This window comes from Tachypleus tridentatus, chromosome 11, assembly GCF_004210375.1.
Source record: "Tachypleus tridentatus isolate NWPU-2018 chromosome 11, ASM421037v1, whole genome shotgun sequence".
NCBI lineage: Eukaryota > Metazoa > Arthropoda > Merostomata > Xiphosura > Limulidae > Tachypleus > Tachypleus tridentatus.
In genome coordinates, this window is record NC_134835.1 from 70177200 (window position 1) to 70201409 (window position 24210).

Below are 24210 nucleotides of genomic sequence, written 5' to 3' on the forward strand. Positions count from 1 at the left end.
GCATCTGGGCGCAATTGGATGAATTGGGTCTGTCCTTGGATAACATTGCAGATTCCATAGGTCAGCTCATCCCACTGTGGCTTATTACAGCCCCCAAATGTGACCTTTCTTTCAGTCATCTGAAAAAGGCAGATACTCCAGATTGGAAGTACCATCTTTTATTTAATGAACATCTTTCAAACAATCATTCAGTTCCCATTTATACAGATGGTTCCAAATCTGGTAATTCAGTGGGCTTTGCTATGGTTTGCTGTGGTTTGGTAGTTGTGCATAGAATCCCTCTACAGCTTCTTTGTTCACTGCTGATCTGTATGCCATATCTCTTGCCCTGGATCGTATTGCAGCTGAGCAGTACTCCAACTGCACTATTTATACTGACTCGCTTAGTTTTATACAGGCCCTGGAATTGCTACACGTTGGCTCACTTCCTGTTCTTGCTGATATTCAAAACCGACTGGCCTATTTCTCATTAACTGCTACTTCTATCCAGTTTTTCTGGATACCAGGCCATGTTGGTATTCGCGGGAATGAGCTTGCTGACACAGCAGCTAAATCTATCTGCTCCGGCACTATCAATACTGTGCCTATTCCATACATGGACTATGGTCTTGTATTCAAGGCTCGGCTCCATGCCAGCTGGCAGTCCACTTGTAGTGAGCAACACTACAACAAGCTTTTTCAAATAACACCCTGTATTGGGCTTTGGCCATCTAGCTTTTGTGAAATTCAGAAAGAAGAAGTTGTTCTAACTAGACTATGCATTGGTCACAGTTTTATAACTCATCGTTTTCTTTTATCTGGAACTGATGCACCAATGTGTAGTTTGTGTGACACTCAAATCACTATCAACCACATTTTACTTTCTTGCCATCATTACAATTCTCAACGATGGCAATATTTTAAACATGTTTTTTCCCAGGGTGTATCTGTAACATTGGACAGTGTTATTGGTCATAGTGACACTGTCCACCTTGATAAAGTTTTTAGTTTTTTAATGGCCATTAATTTTTTAATCTCATTTAAGTGTTGCATATTTATTCATTACACCTTTTTAATTGTGGTTCCTTTTTTACAGTTTCATTCTTTATAGCTCAATTTGACATTGGAAAATGGCCAGAACATTAAATAACTCGACACCAGGACTGGAAAGGCCAACTTCAGGTGACTAACGCTGCTGTTTGAACTACTCGTTAGTCGTCCTGGCAAGTTGTTATTACACTTTTGCTGCATGTCATTTAACACTTTTACTACTTTACCTTTTAGTACTGGCCATAATAACACATAACCCAGAACCAGGACTGGAAAGACCAACTTCAGGTGACTGACGGTGATTCTTGTACTTACCTGTTAGTCTTCCTGGCGGGTTATGATTATTACCATTCTGCTACAGGAAGTCCTTTACAACTTTGTAGACTGGATGTCAACATTGGTTTTATGCCATTTTCTGTTTTATTTGCTGTTTTGTTTTTACCTTCATTTACTTTTACAAATTTTACTACATATTTCTTTACTTTTACCTTTTTACTGGACATTTAGCTACTCATTATTACAATTTTGCTATATGTCTTTTAAAACTTCTATTATTTTACATTTTGATAATGGCTGCTATGACACATAACCCAGAACCAGGACTAGAAAGGCCAACTTCAGGTGACTGACGGTGGTTCTTGAACTTACCTGTTAGTCTTCCTGGTGGGTTATGCTCATTACCATTTTGCTAGAGTAAGTACTTTACAACTTCTTTTACTCTGCTTTCTCTCTTGACATTGTAGACTAGGTGTCAACATTGGTTTTCTACTTTATCTCTGTTTCAATGATGTTTTGTTTTACCTTCATTTCCTTTTATGTATTTAACTACATTTACCTTATTTTTACCTTTTTACCAGATGTTTGGGGCAGATAGCCTAGCTGCTTTGTGCTATAAAACACTAAATCAATCAATCAATTTACCTAACTTTTTTTGTGACCGAGTGGTGTATTTTTTTTACCAGTGATTAGTATATGAATATTATATTCAAAACATTGTTAGTGTAATTATATATATAATAAAATTAAGATATTTTTTTTGGTTTATAAAAATATATTCACATTTCTTATTCCTTTGTCAAATATCTATTTTTTTCAGTAAGCTGTTGGGTCAGCCAGGTTCAGAGTCACAATTACTTCCACAAAGGAAAACTGATAAAGAATTATTGGAAGAAGAAGTTGATAGTTTGTGGTTAAATTACATGTAAGTGTTAAGAATTTTAATATATTTTATATTGTCATTTGCTAGAGTTTATGATGAAACATTCTTAAAATAGACCTTACATTTGCTTTCGTTTTTCAGTAACTGTAGTTGAAAGTTTTGTATATTTGTTTTACTTCTTTTCTTAGATGCCTTTTACAGTGCCAAGATGTCAGCAGTGATAAGATTTCAGAAGTTTTTGAAACAGCTATAAGCTGTGTTAACTCTACATATTCTTCCAGGGAAATATGGTGGGAGTATGTATAATTTCTAATGTGTATTATTTCTCATAACCCATGTAAGTTTGTGCTGACTTGTGAGCACATATAAAATTGAAGTAAAAATATTTTGTACAGTGATGATAAAATAGTTTAATTTTGAATGTTAATACATATAGTTAAGTCCTGTACTGAGAGAATTAATGAAAATCAGTAAAGTAAGAACTGTTGGAAAATTTTATATTGAAATTTTAAGATAAGGGGAAATATTTAATGTTTTAATGGGGTTTTTTTTCCAAAAAAGTGAAATAAGATTTTTGAAATTTTACAATTTAAAAAATAAAGGAAAGACTAAATCTAATTATATAAATTTTATTATGTCAAACCTAAGTTTTTGTTTTGTACAATTTCGCTAAGTATTTATAGTGTTAGAGAAAATAAAGGAACATGAATGACAGCTCTCCAATACTTCTCATTTCTGAATGAGAGCTAATTTAGGTTAAAACTGCTGGTTGTGCTGTGAATGTGTGCATATATGCATATTTCTTAATGATTTACTGATGATTTATTTTTCTATAGATATTTATTTCTCCAAATTGCCTTAATTGGAAAGACATCAAACAAACAAACTGCTATGAGAACATTAACTAAGTTAGTGCATCGCTGTCTGATGTCAATAACAACAAAATTTACATTTCCTCATTTGCACAGTAAGCAGTGGAATAATTATATTTTCCATAATGCAGTTGTGGATTTGTATTGTCAATGTTTGAATGATAAGAAAGAAGAATCTGCTGCACTTGATATGTTCATCAGGTGGATGCCAGTAAACACTGACTTATTAGAAAGGTTTGTTACGTCAGACTTCAAATATGAATAGTTATATTTCTAGCTTTGTTCTGAATAGTTTTATTAAATAAGATGATTACCTTTGTTGAACTTGGTCATCACTAAGAATTAGAATATTGTACCAGGTTGCAGTACATTCTTCAGTGTATAGCTTTTTCCATGTAATAGTTTTAAGAAATTTGATATCATTATTGTGCACTTTCAGCTGCAAACTAATATATGTAAGAATAAGAAATTTTTACCCATAATTTTTTTCTGTTACTATCTAAGGTTAAAACTTGCAATACTATCTCAGGCACAAAATAACATTGGTCAGAAGCTGAATAGACTTCTTCCTTTTTTGTAAATGGGTATTTTTATGTTGTCAGCCATGTTGCTATATTGAATATTAATATAGCTGAATAATGACTATTGTAATACTTTAAAAATTTGCTATCAATTTAGAATATTTCAATGAGGTAGGATTAAATTTAAAAAAAAGTATTATTAAAAGTTATACAACAAGTTATTAAAAATGATATTGGAAGTTAATTGCATATGTAACATTTCACACAGCTTCAGCTCGAAGGCATGTGAATGCTGTCATGCAGTGTTGAACATTCAGTCCCTGAACATAGTTCTTAATACAAAAGATTATTGACCCCTAAAGTAAAAAAATATACCAAAATAAGCTTGTTCATTGTTGTTGTCTGAACAAAATTTAACTAAAAGTGTATTTATATGTAAGAGGAGTGATTTTCTTGAGTATTAAAGATATTAAAGGACCACCAAGATCAGAGAACTAATTTTTAATATCTGAAATTGGTTGGAAGTGATTTTGAGGCTGACACTGCTCTTCAGCAAATGACTATAGATGCACAAGAATTGATTAAAATTTTAAATATTGTGTGTATGCCTTTAAAGAGAAAGAGATGTATTTTAGATAGCTATTAACATTTGATTGTTTAGGCCAGTTTTTACTTTTTGCCAATCTCAGGTATAAATTTATCACAGTTTTAGATGCAATGGTGATGTTAGCTGATTGTTTAACTTCATTTTACATTTCAAATTGGGAGCATTCCTGTTTTCTTAATGTCAATTCATCTGTTGCTGAATCTGTTATTTTGAAGTGTTTGATATTAGGCTTGTGGCAACAGTCTTTGACTCTGTTAGACACAATGCACCCATGCATATAGAAAGAAAATACTAAAATGATAGTACAGATCAGAATTGCTGGTTTATGGTAGTATTTGGTTTCAAACCTGTTGTTAGATTGACCTCTAGAACTTCATCTAGTAGTATATTAATATATAAGGACTCATTAAAACTGGTAATGTATAGAGATAAAATTTCAGTGATTAGATGAAATTGAAGAAATCACAATTTCTGATGGTAATGTCATTCTTTGTAAATGGAAATAATTTATTTAAAAACTAGCTAATTTATAAATGTGTGGCTCTATTTTAAATACAGTAGATCTTATTAATACATATGCTTTATGTATTTTATGCAGACTATAGAATACTACTGTGTGATCTCACGTGTAATCTGGATGTATACTTGGTTAGAAATAACATTTTATTTTTTTAGTTTTAATACAAGTTTTTGAAATTTATCTTCTGTCTTTGAGATTTTTATTTAGTCTGTCAGCATGGGCTCAGTCCATGTGACTGACCACATGACCTCTGTAGTTTAGACTTTTTAAATTTACTACTTCTAACTTTCAATATAAGGTGTATATCTTTAAAAATTTGTAAGTATTTCAATTAATATTATAAGTTTCTAATATACAAAAAATCATATTTTTAGTGAGGTATTTCTAATAAAATAATTTGTCTGTGAATGTGTTAAGTATTTGTTTTGATTAGGCCATGTGCAAAGTAATTTTCATGTTGAGATTAAAAATACTTCTCAAAACTTCAAATTTCATTTGATTAATTTTTAAAACTCTTCAAATTTAAACTTTTTTGTTGTAAAACTTTAATATTTTATCTGATATTTTCTCTACCCTAACTCTAAAAGATTGGTCAATTTGACAATATTTGTAATCACCTAAAAGAAATTCAAAATCTATATTACCCTGTCTATTCTTTCTAGAATGACAATAAATTGTAATATGAAACTACATTTGTGTATCTTGTGTAGCTTTAAACTTGTAACAGTATACATTTATTTATACTTAAGTTTTAATGTTTCATTTCCCTTTAGACTGTGTTTAACTACTGTTCGTGGCATATAAGTTGTAAATCGTGGTAAATGTAAAGCTTACATTACACTATCAAATTACATAATACATGGACTACTCATGTACCTTGTAAAAAAATAATTTTTTTTACCTATTTAATCTAAAAAGGTTTTTTATATTCCAAATAAAGGACTTAGGTCCTTTTTTTTCTATCAAATGCCAAAAACTACAGCACTGAATAACTTATTTAATTAAATAAACTGTAAAAGAATATGGGATATTACTTTGCAAAAAATAATAATAAATAAATAAAGCAGACTATATCCAATCACTATTACAAATATCCTGGTTTTCTAATTAATTACAAGAGCTCTTTGAAATTCAGTTTAGCTTGTCAAAATGTTTCCAGTGAGAATAAAGCTTGAACTGGGAGGGAAACTAACATTTCTCTAGAGAAAGTAATTTAATGTAATGTCATTTTATAGATCAAAATCTTTTCTTTCTATTGGTTATAAATAATGTTGTACTGAATGTCAGAGAGAACCATTTGCTATTTGTGAAAGAGAGAATGTGACAGGTGGTGTGACAAGAGGCATCTGATTTTTTATTTGAAGGCTCTGTATCCAAATATTATTGATAGCTATGCAAGTTATGCTTTGCCTGAGTGATGATAACACTGAAATGAGTAATTGATATTAAATTTAACAGTTTTTGGAAGGGTGATAAATTATAGAAGAGCATGTGACTGGAGAGAAAATGTTAAAATTCTCTAGGAAGAGAAATTCAGGATTTTTTTTTAACACTGCATTATTAGCTTAAGATTTTAAAACTTGTATACCATTAAAATATGGATAATTAGTTGTGTTTATGTGCTACATTTATTGGTATATCATGATAGGAAAGAAAATTTTGAACATAACTCATTAAAATCTTGTGACATGCACACAAAAGGATGCTAGTAGTCAGGATTAACAGGATGTTGCTAACTCCATTATAGAGTGCTTCTTTCACCTTTCAAACACTCTTGCTTTCTTAGCCATTATGATACTAACTTTTAGTATTCCAACTTCTTTTTTGGTCCAATGTGAATTTATGATTGTAGTAGACCATTCACTGTAGTAGAATTTAAACATGTTCTGTGTCAGTCTGGCAGTACATTTGTAAGACTGGATGAGATCAGTTATGTGATGCTGTACTTTATCTGTCGTACATCTCTTGATTTTCTTGTCCTTTTTAATTGGATATGGCAGGAAAAGGAACATCTTTGGCATTTGTCATACCTTTTTGCAATCCTATAAAGGATCCCAAAATTTCTTGGTATTTTATACTTATTACTTCATTAGCTATCTTTATAAAGTCTTGCAGAGAACTTTCCTTCTATTAAATATTCTTTTCTCTAATACCTAATCTGATTTTACAAACAGAAGCACACTTTGGACCACCTTATTTGACAGAAAGCTCATTTAGGAATCCTTTCTCAGGAGGTATCACCTTGTTTTTTTGATATTTAGAAGACTTGACATAACATGAATGTTTTCTTACAGGACCTTTATGTATTTGTATCTATAAATTTTAGTAGAGAATATTATGGGTCCATATGCTATCAACTGTCTGTTTTTCCTATAAAAACTCAGTAGTAGTTCAATGCAGTTTCTTAAATGTCAGTTTATAACATGAAATCAGTACCATCAATGAATAGCTTCCTACTACAATTGGAAATAACTTTTGTGTCAGCAACTTTGATATTTCATGTTAGTCATCAAATAATTATTTATATTAAAACTTATTTCAGTGAGTTTTGTGAGTGAACTGTTCATATGTTGTATAATTTTTTAAGTTTTGAAATTCTGCATTTCTGCTGGCATTTGGGTTTGTATCTTCATTCACAGCTCCATCTGGGAGATGCACAAATTCCCATGGTGGATGAGGCAACATTCTTAGTACTTATCTTTTACAATAAGTTGACTTTTTATTCCACCCATAAAGTAGTTTAAAGTCAAGTGTACGAGGACTTTGAATGTTTTTAGCATCATGTCTTCAACCTCTTTAGGAGCAGATGGATGTTCTGTTGTGTCCTCATTCAATCTAAAGTGGACTTTTTTGCAGAATGCTGTAGAGCTGTGATCACTGCCATGGCATCTCTTCATGCCATGATGACTCCATATTTTGCAAGTACAGTTTACTGTCGTAACATTTTGGCCTTCGTATCCATGTAAAGTTAACTGATATTGGTCTAACGTGGGATGATCTTGCTGTATCTTATGGTTGGCGTAATTCCATCCTGGCTTTTTGTCATCAACCTCTGACCTTTTGTTGAATCTCCAGAAGAGAGGTCAGATACTCCTGGCTAGAAATACAGATTTGTATTTACTCAACACATTTTAAGTAGTCTTCCTCTCCAATGTTTATAGATGGCTCAAAATTAGGTGAATGTTTCCTGTTAGCAGTTCTGTAATTCTTTACATGATTCTCCTTCTCCATTAAAATATTGTTTTCATTGATGAGTTATATGCAATATCACTCACCCTGGATTAAATAAAGCAAAGTGATAAGGTAACTGTACCATCTGAACTGATTCAGTGTTGAATGCTGTGGAATCACTTAATAGTTTTCACTCAGTTCTCTTAGATATTAAGAAACAATTGGCTTAATGTTATTTATGTCTGTCAGAATCTGAAGGAACAAACTCACTGACATCATGGCCAAGTTTGTCTCCACTGGTAACTTTGTAACCTTACCTATTGCATATTTAACTTTAAAGTAAATCATCAAGGCAGGACTTCTTGACAGTTGTAATGTGATTGAATAAGCGTTTCCAGATAAGACCTTGTATTAATGATTGACCATTTAGTTTGCATAGGAATTGGCGAGAGAGAGAGGTCCCCACAAGGCTATGTATTGACTGTAGTGTAGTTTGTGAGGCTCAAGCTGCAGTTTCCTGCTTGTTGCTTGCTTGCCACCTCTGAATACTGTGCAATATTTTACATATTTTTAATTGTGATAGCAATGATGTTAATTATCAGGGATAACATTAATGACATTTTTTAATGTTTTTACCAGCTAAAATTTTTAGTTCTATTTGATATTTTAACATTGTATAAAATAGCTTTTCTGGTTGTCACACATTCCTATAGTTCTGTCTTTTAACTTTAACTCCCTTGTTTTAATTGGTTTGATACAGCTAACCTATATGACTTAGCAGCAAAACACTTCAGACCAAGCCAGTGTAATGGTGTAAACATTTTCTCAGGTTTAAGATCTGAAACATTTTTGAGTGCTGAAGTATTTTGTGAAAGTAAATAAGTATTACAAAATAATTCAGATTTCGTATTCAATGTTATAATAAAACATTTCTTAACCATGCCATTTATATTTTGGGATTTCGTATGATTTTAACACCCAAGCTTAAGTTGTTTGGAAGTTTTATTTTGATTTCTAACAAATGGAATTTAAAAGTGAAGAAATGCCACTGTTTCTCAACATCATTGCACTTAGTGAATAAACTTGTGCTTCTAAGACATAATGCTAGGTATATTTATTTCACTTTCACCTTGTAACAGTTTCTGTAATTATATATAGATTGTATTTGAATAAAGTTGAAATTTCAACTTTTGTATTTTACATATATTAAATGGCCTGCCAGTATGTAAAAGATATGTTCTTTTTTGTAAAATTAAATATTGTTATTTAACAGAATGTTATTTATCTTTAATAATTTGTTAAACTGGTTTCTTTGTTTAACCTAGTACTTTTTATTATAATGTCTTATCTGATGAAAACATTTTGTGCCTTGTATTTGCAATAGGTAACACTTGTTCAGTGTTGTAACTGTAGATTCAAAAGTTGTATAACATGGATTTTATGTACGTTTTACTAGCTTGCATGATTGAATTATTAAGTTCATGTGAATAAGAAATTTTTTTCCATAGCATATTGTTAAACTTAAAAGGGATTATACTTAACATCGTTTTTAGGTTTATCTGTTTACAGGTAGATGAAAAATCATGTATACTTTATTTTCGTTGTTTTTCAGGACTGTGCATACTCACCTCTTGTTGGGTGACTTAGATGGTGCAGAAGTGTTGCTGTCACATCACCTTCACAGCAAAGTATCAAACAGAAATTTGTGGAAAATGTGAGTTCAGGTTTCTGTTGTTGGTTGTTAGTCTTATGACCTCCTTCAATAAAGTATTATCTTAAGTAGTTATAAGTTTGTTGTGGAACTAGAATTTTAAGTAGGAACGAGGAGTAATACAGAACATATGTATTATAGAGCTGACATATATGTTAGTAGTACCATACTGTTTGAAGTCTGCTCTAATAAACAAAGATTTTTGTTATCACCCAAAGTATACCAGTTGAAGTATGGTATTGTATATACTATTATTGATTTATTACCTGTTTGAGATCTAGCAACTGAGTGAAAAGTATTATTTATATGTAGTCTTAAAGGTACTTTATTAGGTTTATTAAAGTGTGTGTGTTGATGTGTATTATAGCTCTAAGACTCATAAATATGAAGTGAAAAAATTTGTTTCTGTGTGTGTGTGTGTGTGTGTGTGTGTGCACTTACAAGTAGAAGTGAAAGCTCTAACTTAAATATTTTAAATTGCTAAACTGCTTTTAAATATTTGTTTATTCCTAAAAGATAAACATGAGTTTTAAAAAAGATCCTTTTTTATTATTCATTGAAGTATTAAAATGTTGGGAACAGCCATGGGGCTGTAAAGATAATTTTTTAGGTGATTTATGCTGACTTGTTTCTCTATTCCTCCTACAGGGATTTTTATATCATTTAGAAAATAAGGCTTGGGGCTTCTTAAATAGGGAAATTTATATGCTTATAAATGGGGAAAGTGCTTAAATACAAAAGGAAGCAATAGAGAAAACAAAACCAGTCTGTAACTTTATTGAAGAGTATAATTTTCAGTTAATACAAACTTTCCCTGATAATTGCCACCTGAAAATTTTGCAGTGTCCACTGATTTGTGTATTGTCAGTAGGTTAAATCATAGAGGCTGGACTGGTATTTGTAGATTCATTTGCTGAGACAGTAGTGCAACTAACAACATTACAAATGTTATTATCTCTCACCCATTTTGTCATTTGACTTACAAACCTGATGCCATGGCTATTTAAGTATTTTTGTAATTTTGGTTGAGAGAAATATTTTACCATATGTTGCAAATTGCTTTTGGTGTCATTAAACTGGGAGTTTCATCTCACTTGTTACCAGTTATTTATTCTCAAACAAACTTTTCAGGTTGGTTGGATATTCAGTTTGTTCATTTTTTTATTTTTTATCATAGCATATACTGGATTTGCAGTTGGATTAATGTGATTGCACTAAACAATAATTTCCATCATACCTCAACCTGACAGATAGATTTTATGCATCTATATATATGTTGAAGTTTCTAAAAAACAGTGTATAGTACATTTGTGTCATCCTTCATGATGTGTTTCACTCCACATATCTGGTGCTTGGATAAAAATGAAACCATTAGTTTCACATGAAAGATTTGTGTGTTTGAATTATTTTGGTAACTGTATTGTTTGTTGTCAAGTGTTAAACAACAGCATTAAATACATAAGATGTTGTAAACAGTTTTGTGCCTTCTCGATACTCATTTGTGATACTTTAGAATGGAACTTTCATTTGTGTTTTTGGTTCACTTATTTCAAACCCTTTAAAGATGAGTGCAACTTGGAGGTGTGGTATTCTACTTGCTATTATTACTCTTAAAACCCATTCATGGAACTTCAGGAAACGTTTTGGTGTTGCTCCCTTGTTTGCTTCTCCTATTACCAACATGTCAAATATATGTATTTAGGCAGCATGATTTATGTGTGGCTCTTTTGATTGTTTAATTCATTTGCATAGAAGCACAAAATTAGTTTTGAAGTTTGACAGTCTGCATGACCTAACTATACCATGTTATATGACTTGTGTCACAAACAGTGTACTTAATGCACATGCATGTTAATCCAAGAAAGCAATGAAAAATATCAAGCCTTTTAAAAATCTGTTCAAAGCACTAGATATTGTGCAGGCTGCATTGTGTTACCATATTTTTATACTATTCATGACACCTATGAGATTTTAATTTTATTTATGGGTTTTTTGGTTATTTACTTCATTTTCAGACCTCAGGAAAATAGTGAAACAGAATCAGTGATGTCGAGAAACCCACTTGTTGAGAAATTTATATGCAGAAACAGCTCGTTTGGGTTGAGGATATATTTTACATAGAAGAGCGAACAACGTTTCGACCTTCTTCGGTCGTCGTCAGGTTCACAATGATTTTGATGTTGATGTATTTATGTTGTTTGTAATATATTATTTTCATTTCTTTCCCAAAAATGACAGGCAACTTTATACTTTCTCAGGAAATGTTAACACTTTATAGTTGAATATGTTCTCATATGTGAAAGAAAAATTAATATTTTTAAATGAAATTAATACATCGTGAACCTGACGATGACTGAAGAAGGTCGAAACGTTGTTCACTCTTCTATGTAAAATATTTTCTCAACCCAAACGAGCCGTTTTTGCATATAAAAAGTGAAACAGAATGTTTTAGTCTGCTTTTTAAGAAACTTGAGAATGAAATGTTTGATTTTACTTCCCATTCAGTTGATCCATTGCCCATTCTTCCAAATGGTTTGGACTTAAATGATTATGTTGGAACTCAGATATTGATCCTTCCTCACATTTTAAGTTTTTATCATGTTAACAGTTCATGTTATCAGTTAACGCTCCTTTTTATATGAGCAACTAGGCTTGTGGATAGATGCAACTACTGGTAAGTACTTGTTTAGAGACTTCAGTGTATTTAAGGTCTTAGATTACCTGGTGCTTTGGTGACTTGATAGGGATCAATTTGACACAGTATGCTCAACCTATTTGATCATGCCCGTGATCACAATAACTGAATGATTTTGATGTTGATGTATTTATGTTGTCTGTAATATATTATTTTCAATTCTTTCCCAAAAATGACAGGCAACTTTATACTTTCTCAGGAAATATTAACACTTTATAGTTGAATATGTTCTCATATGTGAAAGAAACATTAATATTTTTAAATGAAATTAATACAAATACTTAACTTTACTATATCATTACCATCATTTAAATTTTGCTGAGAAGTTTTTTGGACAAAAATGTAAAGAAACAAGGCAGTAGGGCAGGATATCAATTCATGTATTCCAAAGTGCAAATGGCCAAAAGAATAAAACAGGAATAAACATGCACTTTCACCACATGAAAACATTTTGCACATACCACAATTTCTGTCATTAAATAAGGGTGTTGGGAAGTTAGGAAGATCACTGAATTATCATTAATTTGTCATCAAAACATGCTATCACCATAGATCAGAAATAAGAATTACTGAGTAGTGAATATAGAAAATGTAATGAATCATTCATAGTTATGTAATGATATTAAAATGCAATATTCTTGATCATGAATATAATAATTTCACAAGATTGAACTAATGATTAGTGTCCTGTGAGAGTTCATTAAATGGTTTTCAAAAAATCTATCTTTACAAATAACCAGAATGATTTTATTAATATTGGTCTTCTGTAAGAGAATAGTTCCTGTGTGTGTGCTGGTCCTAAAGATGAACAAATTTTGAGCAAATTAAATTTTTTCCTGGATGTACAGATTATATTTTGATTTTGATGTAAACATTATGCTTTACTTTGATTTTTGTTTTGAAGAAAGGAAGATTTCAGTTGTGAGTTTTATTAGATTCATAGTGTACAATTTTGGTCAAAATTGTCATGATTTTGTTTTGATTTATAATCACATTTATTTATTTTTTTATTAACAAGGTATCACCCAAGTGTAAAACTCAACTTTGATGATGGCAGCTTAGAATTATGAACATTTAAAAACAAGATTCAATGCTGAAAATTATGTAACAGTAATGGTATGTTTTTCTCATTTCAGGGCCGTGTACATAGCTATACAAGACCAAAATCATAAGAAGGTAGGTTAACAGAGAAACACTGGTATTAATTCAATTTTTTTCTTGTCATATTAGAATAAACAAAACATATTAATTAAAGTATTTCCAGAATTGAAACTTTTAACCATTACTTTTAGTATTTTTAAAGAATTTTTAATTTCCATAATGTTACTTTTTCAGTGTAAAATCTCATTTTTGCTGTTTAAGAATTTCTTTCTTGGGTCATTTTAGTGGAAAAAACAGTGTGCAATTACTAAAACACTATTAATGGTTTATTACAATGTTGTTCCTTCTCTGAGTAATTAAGATATTAAATAGGTTCATTAGGCATAGCGAGAATGTGAATTATTGAAAGAAATGAATGAAAGTTAACAACATATCTTACAAAGGAAATGTTTACTGAAGTGTGTAACAGTTAAACTTGAAACAAATTATGGATTAGAAGGTATTATTTAGCATCATTACTTATAATAATGAATGAAAAATGGCCTAAATAAACTCGCACTGTACTTGAATAGTATACAAATAGAAAAATAAATTTGTATTTTGATGTATACGCACCCATGCAAATATACTTTTATTTTTATCCTAATGGAATTATACTAGACATTTTTCCATTTATGTTTATAAAAAGTTATAACTTGTGTTTCAGATATGGTGGTATTTGCAAGTGATTCGAACATATTACCAAACTTTGAATGTTTTTAAATTTACAATTTATGATGATATGAAAAGATACAGTATACATAGTAAATAAGCCATTATTTAACACCCCTGTAACAGTTGACCTGCAAGCCACGTTTCATTCACATTCATTAGCAGTAAATACAGTTGCAGGACTAATGATATTATACGCTAGCCCCTTTCGTTGTAAAAAAACGTTTGTTATAAAATATGATATAAATAAATAGTTTTGTCTTAGTATCTTATTTATAAAATTTACATCTATAATCCTTTTAGAAATTGTGTACAGTTGTTCTGAAAGGACTCCACACTAATCTTGGTTCATGTAGGGGTAGAATTCACTGTCAAGCTCCATAGTTTCAAATTATGGGAATTTTTATCAAAATACAAATTGAAATGAAATTGCCAAAATAAAGAAGCGTAGCAACTAAAGAAGTTATTTTTATGTAACATACAAAAAACAAAACCATGATATATCTGGGCTATTTGAAAGCATGCAGTCAACAAAGAATTTTTAAGTAATATCTTAAAGGTTTAGAAACTTACACATCCGTATTAGGAAAAACAGTCTTAAAGAAAGTAATCCCAGCTTTCAAATTAGTGCTTTCAATTTAAGTAGTTTTAGATGTTTCCCTTTTTTGTATTTTAGGGTTTTTGCTTTATAAAAAAAAATATTGTTCTTAAAGTGTTTGAGGTAATAAAAAAGCAACAGGCATGTATTAAAAACATATTTGCAGCTTTTTTCGTAGTTTGACAAGCCTTACTGGAGCAGATGGGAAGTGTAAATATTAATTACTCTCCGAATAAAAATTACAGTTGGAATTGAGTTAGCATATTCGTTAAGTTGTATTGTATTTTTGGAAATCTTTGCTTAGTTATAATTTTCATTGCTTTTTTCTTCTCATCAATGACCACAAAGACTTATAACAACACCAGTTTGATAGTGGGCTCAGGTCTGATTATTTTTTAACCATATAACTGAATTCCATTTAGTAGCAAATTGAAATAATCTATGTAATTCAGTTGAGCTTGAAACCATGAAGTAAATAAACAATTATTTCTTCTGTATTTGTTTTACATCAGGTTCAATTAAAGGAGAGAAAAATAACACTTAAAGCAAATATGTGAATTTGTCCAAAGTTATTTGATTTTAGTTAACTTTTATTGTTGAAATAACTTACTAAAGTTGTTGTAGAGACTTATTTGCAATTATAATGCAACTATCAAATATGAAAAAGTTTATCTTTATCTTAGCTTTAGCTTAGAAGAAATTAAGTAACCATGTTATAAAACTTTGTTTCATGTGGTAATTGATAGACTGTTTGCTTTTTTTTTTTTCTTGATTAGGGTATAGTTTACAGCATTGTATTTCAGAAAAGTGATTTTTATTCGTACGTAGAGAAATTTAAAAGTGACATCATGCATCTTTTTCTAATACAAAATGCTCAAAGTCCAGGAGCTCCAGGGGCTTCAAAGAGCTATCTCTTATTAATCTATCTTGTTTAGCTTTGTATGAAAATAATAAAACAACAAGAAGGTAAATCATGACCCTACTTGAGGGTTTCTTGTTGTTTCAGGCCCTTTTGGTTTTTTGGGGAATATATGAAATGCTTTATAAAGTTTCTAAACAAAACTGTGGAATACCTATAAAAGCTATTCTATGTTTTTACACTATGAAAACTTAGAATGTACTCTTACTCTGTGATGTTATGAAGTGTTTTAAATAATTGGCTTCAATAACATTGCCTCTGCTATTGGAAGATTGAGGAGGTATTCAAATATTAGTATAGAATATCACAAAATATTTTTGTGAGATATTTAGATCTCAGTGTTTGAATATGATGATATTTTATCTATTGTGTTAAAGAATTTTGAAAAATAGAACATGTTTTGAAAGACTAAAGTTTTATAGCATTAATAAAATATTACAGACTAAAATGCTGTGTTAAATAAATGGTATCTTTTAAATCAGTTTATCATTTTTCAGTGAATATTAAGTCTCATGCTGATTGGAAAAATTTATTTACATGCTGTCAGAAGTTGGATTAATCCACTATAACTGTTGTGAATTATATATCACCAAAACGTCAGCATTGCACATTTTCTTTAATATACATTTTATAATAACCTTCTTTCCCACCCTAATTCACCATGATTGGAGCCAGTATGTAATTCAATGCCTGTAGAGAGAAGAGTATTGAGCAATTCTCTTAAGATTTAACTTGCAAGCCAGTCTTCAGCAAAATGCTTAAAATATTATATGATTTCAGAAGCAACAATTGCTAGATGATTACTAGAAAACTGCTACAAGGCATCTGTATGTAAAAATACCTCTTATGCATTGCCTGCCTATATCCATTTGTCTACTTAAAATATGCCAAATTTAGGCTGAGTTTTTTGGGGTTTTTTCTGAAAATGTAGTGTAGCTGTGAATAACTTCTGCAGCAGTTTTTATATCCAGTCTATTCAATGCAACTTGATATTTTTACTAAATTTCTACTTTGTGAATCTCTACTATACTCATGATTAATGTAATGTTTCAAATGAGTGGATCCAATAGACTATTCATTTTGGTAACAGATTGAGCATAAGTGTGACATTACATGCATCAAAAAACATCAGCTTTAACAGTTTATCAATTTAAAAAAGCACATGTTTCATTACGTATTCACTGTACCTGTGTGATTAAGAAATCTCTGTTGTAATCATAATAATGCTATATTTTTAAGGGGAATAAAATATCTTATTCAAACTTTTATGACAAAAATAGAATTAATCATTATCAGATTGCTGATTATCACTTCTACAAATTCAAAAAATAATTCATTTGACACCTTCTGAAGAGAAATGTTTTATCAGTAAATGAAACTGGAAGAAATATTTTAAACAGTGGCATTAAGAGAACTTTATTTCACACTGGGTAGTGTTATGAACCATGAGGATAATATTTAAGTGTACTAGTATAAAATTTACATATGAAATAGTTTTTGAAATTTTCATAAAAATTACTTTCTTTTAAATTGAAAAGTAGTTTAAAATGTTGGATATTTCCAAAACAAGTTTTATGTTTCTTCAAGGAGTAATTAAAATTTTTTTGTTGAATTAAACTTGTATATAATCTGACTATCAAGCTCAATTATTTAAAAACACAAGGTAATAGTAGGCAAGTATTGTATAAACATTGTCTTAGTAAGCTATGAAGTAGTATGTGAAACTTAGTATCTTTTTTTTATATGGAAGTAAATCTGAATCCAATTTGTTCCAAAGCGAATTCAATCTGCTTTGAGCTCTGAAAAATACAACCCATAATTTTGAAGAATAACAGATAGCTAGATTATATTGAAAATTTTCATGTGTAACTGTAGTGAAGTATGAATAATATGGTTATACAAACTGTATAAGACTTAATTACTGCAATCAGGGCTTAGTCTGTAGGCACTTTAGTGAAGTTGATTTCTATGCTTGTTGAATCAATGACTGTATATAAACAAATAACTTTTTGTTTTCTGATATTTTCCCAGAAAACATAAGAGTATTTTAAACAATTTTATTACAAGGTATGTGCAGCAGGAATCTTAAGTGTTTTTAAACCTATGTTGTCCATAACGTATACGCTGGAAATGGTCTCAATATTTGTGAACTAGATTGAATCAGGAAGTCCATGTTTAAAGTCACTATCCTGTCATTGAAATTTGTTGTATGTTTTCAGTGTACTTGTGTAACCTTTTATTGTAACTATATTTTGAAAGAAACACTAATGACTATAACTGGCACATCCAAAAGAACTGGAATATCTCCTCAGATGACAACATGTACTTTCAAAATGTTAGTAAAAATATTAATTTTAACACTTTTAACTTTACTTGTCAGTGTGTTGTAATAATTTGCGAGATTTTTCTGTGGTGAAGAACTGCATGTGTAATATTTTTTTATTTTCATGTTATTTGTGGCTACAGGTCCATCAGCTTTATCATCAAGCAGTTCAAATATTGCCATATTGTGCTTCTTTGTGGAAAGAGGTTTGTAGCTCTGATTTTATTCTTGTAGATGAAATATCAAAATGTAACAGTTTTTGTTTATTTAATCCCATACCATTTCTCAGGATCAGAAAATTTCAGTTATATCTTGAATATGGGGAAATATAGCATAAATGACCTGCTCATCAACTTCATTTTTCCCTGAAACATATTCTGTTTGATAGATAAACTCCTTTACAGTAATTAAAAAGTAAATTTGGGCCTGAATATTTTGTGAATAACAAATTTGCTTTTTCTGTAGTTACAACTAGCGATACTCAAAACAGTAACCCAACCTGGCATGGCCAGGTGGGTTAAGATGTTCATCTCATAATCTGAGGATTGCAGGTTCGAATCCCCATCACACTGAACATGTTCACCCTTTCAGCTGTGGGGGCATTATAATGTTACAGTCAATCCCACTATTTATTGGTAAAAGAGTGGTCCAAGAGTGGGCAGTGGGTGGTGATAACTAGCTGCCTTCCTTCTAGTCTTACACTGCTAAATTAGGGATGGCTAGCGTAGATAGCCCTCAAGTAGTTTTGCATGAAATTAAAAAAACAAACAAAACAGTAACCTTTGTTTGAGCTCAAATTCAACAATAATTTGTTCAGAATGCTGATAAATTGGATGGTGGGAAAATGAGTTTATTTATCCATTAAACAATTAACTTTGTGAATATAGCTAACGTATTAGTATTGACATCACCATTTAAAATGATATTCCAATGATAAAATGCAGTGAGCATATCCTTAAATTTATCCTTTGATGTGGTGCCAATAAAGTTAGAAATTGGTTTTTCACATCTTGTATAAAAATAATTAACAATGCAAAATACATAAAATGAAGTTGGTTACTAAACTGGATCTAAGCAAAGTGGTAACTCATGAAGAAACTTAAGTGCTTGCAGTTTTTGAATATTTCAAGCTTACACTTAAATCTCAGTAAGGGTAGCTAACAGTAGATGATTGTTGAATGTTTTATATAGTTTTATATAGAATGTAAGAGTAAAATAAATTTGTTTCTTTGCAGTATAAAAATGTGGAAACATTTTTAATTTAATGTTTTTTAAATTTATTTGTAAGAGTTTGAATGGTATGTGTTGTTTCCATCATTTTAGTATGTATAGTAAGTGGGAAAAAGGAAATAAGTATCTTTTTAAATGCTTTTTATTTCTTTTGAGTTGGAATGTTTTATGTTGTGCATCATGAACAGCTTTAACGTCTCTGCTATTCAATATTGTTGGCACAAATTAAAAACTGTGATAACTGTTGTTAATCATACATACATGTGTGTGTATGTTTTAGTGATTTTATTTTAGTTAAAAATCCTATAACTCCAATTTAATAAGACAGTGAATACAAGAATGACTATTTCTTACTTCTTCAATATCATTTTACAAAGACTGTTTGATAGAGAGTTTGTTACTAATATTGTCTTATGTATGAATCTTTTAACCACACAAACCTTTCTACCAATAGTTTATTCTGTATGAGCTGTCCCAAGAACATATTACTCATGCAAATCAAGCTTTTGAAGAATGCAACCGTTTGGGAATTAATGGAGTTCAAGAATACTTCAACTCTTTGTTGATATCATCTGGTAAGGTTATTTTAACTCTGACACCTGAATAGAATCAGGAAGGTGGATTAACAGATAAAGAAACGTGAATTCCTTGATGATGAGAAACCCCCTTGAAATAAAAAATGTATCTCGGAATGGTTGGTATGGGTATTAAAACTTTTATTGATAACCAGAGAACAATGTTTTGACCTTTCTAGATCATCTTTAGGTTAACCTGAATAAAAGTGTTAATATCCATACCAGCTTTTCTGAGATACAAACATGAATTCTGTTCTTTTATATCTTTCTTGCATCATTTCCTAAGAATGATGTTAACTTTTCTTTCTTTACACTATTTATATGAAAATTATGCTGATTGGCCACTTTATCAAAACCTCTCACTGTTTGGTTGGACCATCTTTTGCTCCAATAACAACCTGCAGTCAGCATGATATAAACTCCTCAAAATGTCAAGTAAGGGTTTTGTTTAGTTTTAACCTGTTTATGGAGGAGTGTGGTTTTAAAGTTGAAGAAACCTTTGTTACTGTTTTTTATTATCTAAATGAACCATCACATGACGACCACTATAAAGCTTAAACAGTCTCCAACACATCAAGCAATGGTCTATTTTACATTTTAAGGTGTTCTACAAATGTGTTGTTGGTTCTGATAAAGTGACTAGTTGTGTAAGTTGACTTATAATAAACTAAATGTGTAATAATGGCTTTTTATAGGCGACCTAACATTTATGCCTCAGTAGCTACATATACAAGAAATTGGAGCAAACTATGCATGTTTACAAAGATAGAAAATTAACTAAATCATTTAGGATAGTCTTATTATTAGTTGTATTTTTCTTTCTGACATTTGTTCAAGGGTGATCAGTTACCATATCAATTATTTGTAGAAACTGAGGTGCTTTTTTGTGTATTAATCTGAACTTTGCTAAGAAAATGTGCTGATAATCATCTATTGTTAATCAGTTTCTTTCAGAACAAAATATTTGCTTGGAAGGAAGTTAATGTGTGTATCTTGTGTATAAGGAAGTGGTTTACTTTGTTAATGTCTGTGAAGAAAAGTAGTGAAAAAGTTTTTGAGAAAATAAGAGATTTTAAACACAAGTTCATAGTAAATTGTAAAATAAATGCATATTTAATATTTGCATTTGTATATATATATATATATATATACAGGTACACTCTTAAGTTTAGGGCAGCACACATTGAGAAAAATATTTTGTTTCTGTGCTATGAAGTGGTATAATTTTAGCATCAGTCCTGAACTCTGTTCTAATGTTTGTTACTAACTGTTGGTTACATCTGGTAGATGAACTGTCATTCATCTTGGAAAGAAAACAATTTGTATCAAGATTCAACTTTCTGCAAGGTGTTTTTTTATTAATTTTTTCACCTGATTTTAAGTTGAAGGCACCAGGAAAGCTTATTCTGTGATAAACAATTTAAACACTAAAATCCATCTCTGTGAAATTCTGTCTGTGATGAATCTATATTGTGCACGCATGAACTCTTAATAAAATTCTGTGATATATTTGCAATTTCGTCCCACAACACATTTCACAGTTCAGATGAACTGGGGAGAGTACTTTTGGGCATCTAGGCAGTATTTTTCATTGGCTCATTCACCAATCTTTCTTTCTTTTGTAGTACTTTACACCTAGTCTGTTTATGAAATGGTTGCCTGAAATAAGTTGCTACATCCAATAACCTTCTTTACACATTTTATCTGTCCATAGGAGCTTGTCACACTTGTTATCCAATGTATTAGTTTAGTTGAGTGGGTAAACGGGTGTACTACTAAGGATGGTGTTATCCTGTTTTTGGTAACAGTTTATATCAGGAATGTCCAAGAATGAAATCAAAGTAACGTGTTTACAACCACCATTGTTATTTATTTTTAATTCTGAGATTAATTGTTCTTGAAAGTTTAATTAAAAATAAAATATCCAAAGTATTTTAGTAGTAGTAATATTAATAGTTTAAGGCTTTGAATTATCTGCTCATGGTTTGCTATTTACAAAGGCCCACAAGGCTGTGGCTTTCAGAAATTATAGTTTGGCCTGGAGCAAGATAACATCATAAGCCTGACTGGTCCAATTACTTTTTTGAACTAGTGGTAGTCAAACATAAAACTACCATTTTATAAACTTGGTAAAATGAGCCAGTATCCTAAAATGGTAAAGGGTGGAAAAAACCAAAAAACTTTTTCATTTCTTTTTTTTTTTTAACTTCTTATCTTCAATCCTGGAAAATTGAAGTAACCCAAAGTTTTCAGCCAGTCATCCTACTTGTTCAGTCATAATCTGGTCCTAAGCAGTGATACAATGCAAGTGGGGTTCTTTCCTTCAATATGGCTAATCTTTTAAACTTCAGATTTTCAGTGCTCAAGCAACAACAATCCATCAAGAAAGTGCTGAAATAAACAAGGATATTGATAAAAAAAAAACAGAAGACAAAAAATTAGAATGGAGTGGAAGTCTCATCTGACTTGGAAAATGACTGAAAAAATGGCACAATCTGCACATGTCATCTGTTTCCCAGATTGCAGATAAAATGAGAAGTTTCATAAAACTAAATGTTATTATATATATAATACATACATACATACATACATACATACATACATACATGTGTGATGTAGTGTTGGGCCACAAAAATTGTTTTTAGCCAGTAAAAAATCAAAACAAAAACTAACTCAGCAGCCCCAGGGGCAAGTAGCTAAAAATCTAAATATAAAACTGTTACTAATGATCTGTTAAAACATTAGTAGTATTGAAGTTAAGAATAGTTGTAAAAGCCATGTTGGTAATTTTGTATTTATTAATCAGTATTCCCTTCCTTAAATAATGCAAATGCATGATTTTGTAATTATTATTTAATCATCAAGTTATGCAACAAATGTATTTTTAACGTGATATCAATTTGTGTAAATCAGTAAAATGAATAATTTTTATTATGTATAAAACATGGATATTTCTTACTAACATAAAAATTGTATGTTATTAGCATTCGTGTAGTTGAAGTAATGCAAAGTGAACTCAAAATGGTAACTTCTTTACCTACTTAAAAAAGATAATTTAATCCATCAGCCACTTCTTCAGCGTACATTACCTTTATTACTGATTTTGAATACTTTATAAATAATTTTAATCTTTCAGATGTAAAATTTCATTAGTTTTTGTTTTAGTTCCTTTAAATATTTTAAAATATATATATATCTGTAATACAAGTGTAATAATTGCAGTCTGTAATTTGTTACTTAAATTTGTTGTTGTAGTCTTATTGTTTTACATGTGTATACAACATACATTTTTATCTCACATGTACTTATTTTCTATCTGAAGTTTTAATCATTAGACAATTCAGGCTTGTTTGCAACAGTGCTAACACATCTTTGGCACTTCCCCTCAGTTCTAGCATAACTTTAATTATACTTATTGACATATGATTCAGTTCTAACAGTTGTTTTTGACATTTTTGGTCAATTTTGTAACACTTTTATGTAACATTGATAAAATTTAATTAGCTCGTCTTGTTTCACACAATTTCAACAAAAAATTGTGGTAAAATGTAATTCTAATAATAATTGTTTTAGCTTCAATAAATATCTTAAATCTAACATCACACATTTTAGTTTCAAAGAGTATCTATAGACTGTTTGAAAAGGCATTTCTGACATTGTTTAAATTTTAAAAAGTTTTTACATGATACCAGACCTATTTTTAGTAATATAATTAATTATTCCTATTTTTAAGAAATTTCTAAAGTCTGTTCAAACAAGGTTAAACTGAAACTATTTTAATTAGGAGATATTATGAAGTACTGTTGCAAGTTGAAATTATCTGTTTTAATCTAATAAATTAGTTTTTATTACAGCTTACAAAACATCTAATTATTTTGATATAGTGTATTAAGCTCATTATTGAAGGTCTGAATGCAAATATTAGTAATGTTTTAATTTAAGAAATTTTTATTTTTTTGGTAAGAGTCTGTTTGGAAATTTATTTTCCTTTAGTGAATGAGAAGAAGTCAGATTGAAATGGTACATAAATCAAGTCAAGACAACTCGAGATTTTGGGAAAATAAATCACTAACCAAAGGTAACTGTAAATAAACTTCAACTATTTACACATTAATAAAAGATATATTTTTTTTCTTTTTGTTATCAGTTTTCACTTTCAAAAAATGTATATGAATATTTGATAGAAATTAAAAAAAAAAAATTAATATACCTGATGTATAGCGTGAATTTTTTGTACAGAAAAAAAGCATCAGAAAGCAATGTTGTTAGTCATCCTATGACTAGCTTTAACCTGGAATTTTGTTCTAAAATTATGTTACTATCAAAAGTGGCATATAAAATCATGTTTATTCTATACACACATGTTGCATACATACACACACACTTTAGGATGTAAATGCATATTGGGTTAATTTTAGCATTATATGTACAGTTTTTGTAATAGTAAACCATTCAGTATTCGCATACA

The 24210-nt window shown here is 30.2% G+C and overlaps 1 protein-coding gene across 4 annotated transcripts in view; it reads left to right on the forward strand.

Annotated features, from left to right (window-relative positions):
* LOC143232408 (zinc finger C3H1 domain-containing protein-like) overlaps positions 1–23951 on the forward strand; it is a 106542-nt gene extending 82591 nt beyond the window's left edge. For 2 of the 4 annotated variants that reach the window (XM_076467835.1, XM_076467837.1), the window contains 8 exons: positions 2126–2230; positions 2377–2484; positions 3025–3294; positions 9492–9593; positions 13422–13461; positions 18081–18143; positions 19622–19742; positions 23736–23951. In XM_076467835.1, the coding sequence (XP_076323950.1) occupies positions 2126–2230; positions 2377–2484; positions 3025–3294; positions 9492–9593; positions 13422–13461; positions 18081–18143; positions 19622–19742; positions 23736–23758 (832 nt within the window). In that variant the 3' untranslated portion in view covers positions 23759–23951. Of the gene's footprint in view, positions 1–2125; positions 2231–2376; positions 2485–3024; positions 3295–9491; positions 9594–13421; positions 13462–18080; positions 18144–19621; positions 19905–23735 lie in introns of those variants that run through there. The other 2 variants (XM_076467834.1, XM_076467836.1) reach the window with 1 other exon arrangement.
* The last annotated feature ends 259 nt before the right edge of the window (positions 23952–24210 follow it).